This window comes from Penaeus monodon, chromosome 22, assembly GCF_015228065.2.
Source record: "Penaeus monodon isolate SGIC_2016 chromosome 22, NSTDA_Pmon_1, whole genome shotgun sequence".
In the NCBI taxonomy this organism is placed as follows: domain Eukaryota; kingdom Metazoa; phylum Arthropoda; class Malacostraca; order Decapoda; family Penaeidae; genus Penaeus; species Penaeus monodon.
In genome coordinates this window covers 7,115,819-7,117,137 of record NC_051407.1, presented here as the reverse complement: position 1 = coordinate 7,117,137, position 1,319 = coordinate 7,115,819, and the positions used below count along the sequence as shown (strand labels likewise).

Here is a 1,319-nt window from a genome sequence, read left to right as displayed (position 1 = left end):
GGGTGAAGTGTATACACTTAAATCTCGATACGTGATTTATTCAGAATGACATTTTTTTACAAAAATATATATCCATGGTTTAACATCACTGGCATTTCTGTATGAATGACCTTGTTAAGGTGTTTTGTACAGACTGGGGAGCGATGATGCGTGGCCAATCCCTGAAAGACTGCTGAATCCGCCATTATTTCCTTCTACACTGCTTGATGAAAAATCAGTAATACTTCCCAAACCATTACTGCCTCCGAGACCACCGTTAATTCCGAAATCATTGCTGCTTCCAAGACTACCAACGGTTCCAAAACTACTACTGCTTCCGAAACCATTGCTGCTTCCGAAGCCACTGCTGCCTCCGGAGGCACCGTTGATTCCGAAACCATTGCTGCTTCCAAGACCACCACTGATTCCAAAACCATTGCTGCTTCCAAAACCATTGCTGCTTCTGAAACCACTGATACTTCCCAAACCATTGCTGCTTCCCAAACCGTTGCTAAGTCCGAAACCATTGCTGCTACCGAAACCACCACTTATCCCAGCCGCACCGATTCCTAGGCCTTCAGAACTCCCAACCACCTGACCATTGCCAGCCGAAGCAGCATCCAAGGCAGTCTGCAAATCCACTCCACTTGGAAGAGTTGGATTCTCTCCTTCAGCGTAGTTAACGAAGTACACTTCAGGATCGGAAGGTGGTGGTGCTGGAACTTCGATCACTTTCTGACCTTCTTCAGATTGCTTATTGAGGATGTACAATACATGTTCCTGCTGTGGAGGAGGTACAACGATGGGATCTGGCCCTTGTCCTCCTTCAGGAGTTCGGATGAATAAGATATTAGTCTCCACGGTTGGTGCAGGGATGAAAGGGGGAGGACCCACTGGCGTGGGAGTTCTTGGCACATCATACAAAAACACACGACGGTTCACTCTTGGAGTAACGCATCTACCGTCCACGTGTAACACCTGTCCGTTGCTGCATCTTCGTGAGAGTAAAGATGGACCGGAAGGCGGAGTCAAATTATAACCCTGAGGCTTGGAGATGACACCGGCAATCACAGACAAGATTAGAACCTGCAAAAATATGCGCATTGAAATACCTACTTTGTTTAATAACACAGATTATTATGCGGCATTTCCTCTCACTTTTTGAACTGTATCATTCTGAATCCATACTTACCAGGAGTTTCATCGTGATGAGCTATACCATCGGTGGCCGAGCGTTCCTTTATATACAAATAATGACAACCTGTCCATGCTGCTCTTACTTTCCAAACTTACTACATTCACATTCGCTTCTTCCTTTCAATGGTATTCATTTCATTCGC

The 1,319-nt window shown here is 45.6% G+C and overlaps 1 protein-coding gene across 1 annotated transcript; it reads right to left on the bottom strand.

Annotated features, from left to right (window-relative positions):
• Window positions 1–83: 83 nt before the first annotated feature.
• On the bottom strand, window positions 84–1,183 carry LOC119586873 (DEAD-box ATP-dependent RNA helicase 9-like). Its single transcript, XM_037935605.1, has 2 exons — window positions 1,172–1,183; window positions 84–1,065 (listed from the first exon to the last, which is right to left on the bottom strand). Exons 1-2 carry the CDS (start codon window positions 1,181–1,183, stop codon window positions 115–117), a joined length of 963 nt encoding a protein of 320 aa, XP_037791533.1. The 3' UTR covers window positions 84–114.
• Window positions 1,184–1,319: the final 136 nt, after the last annotated feature.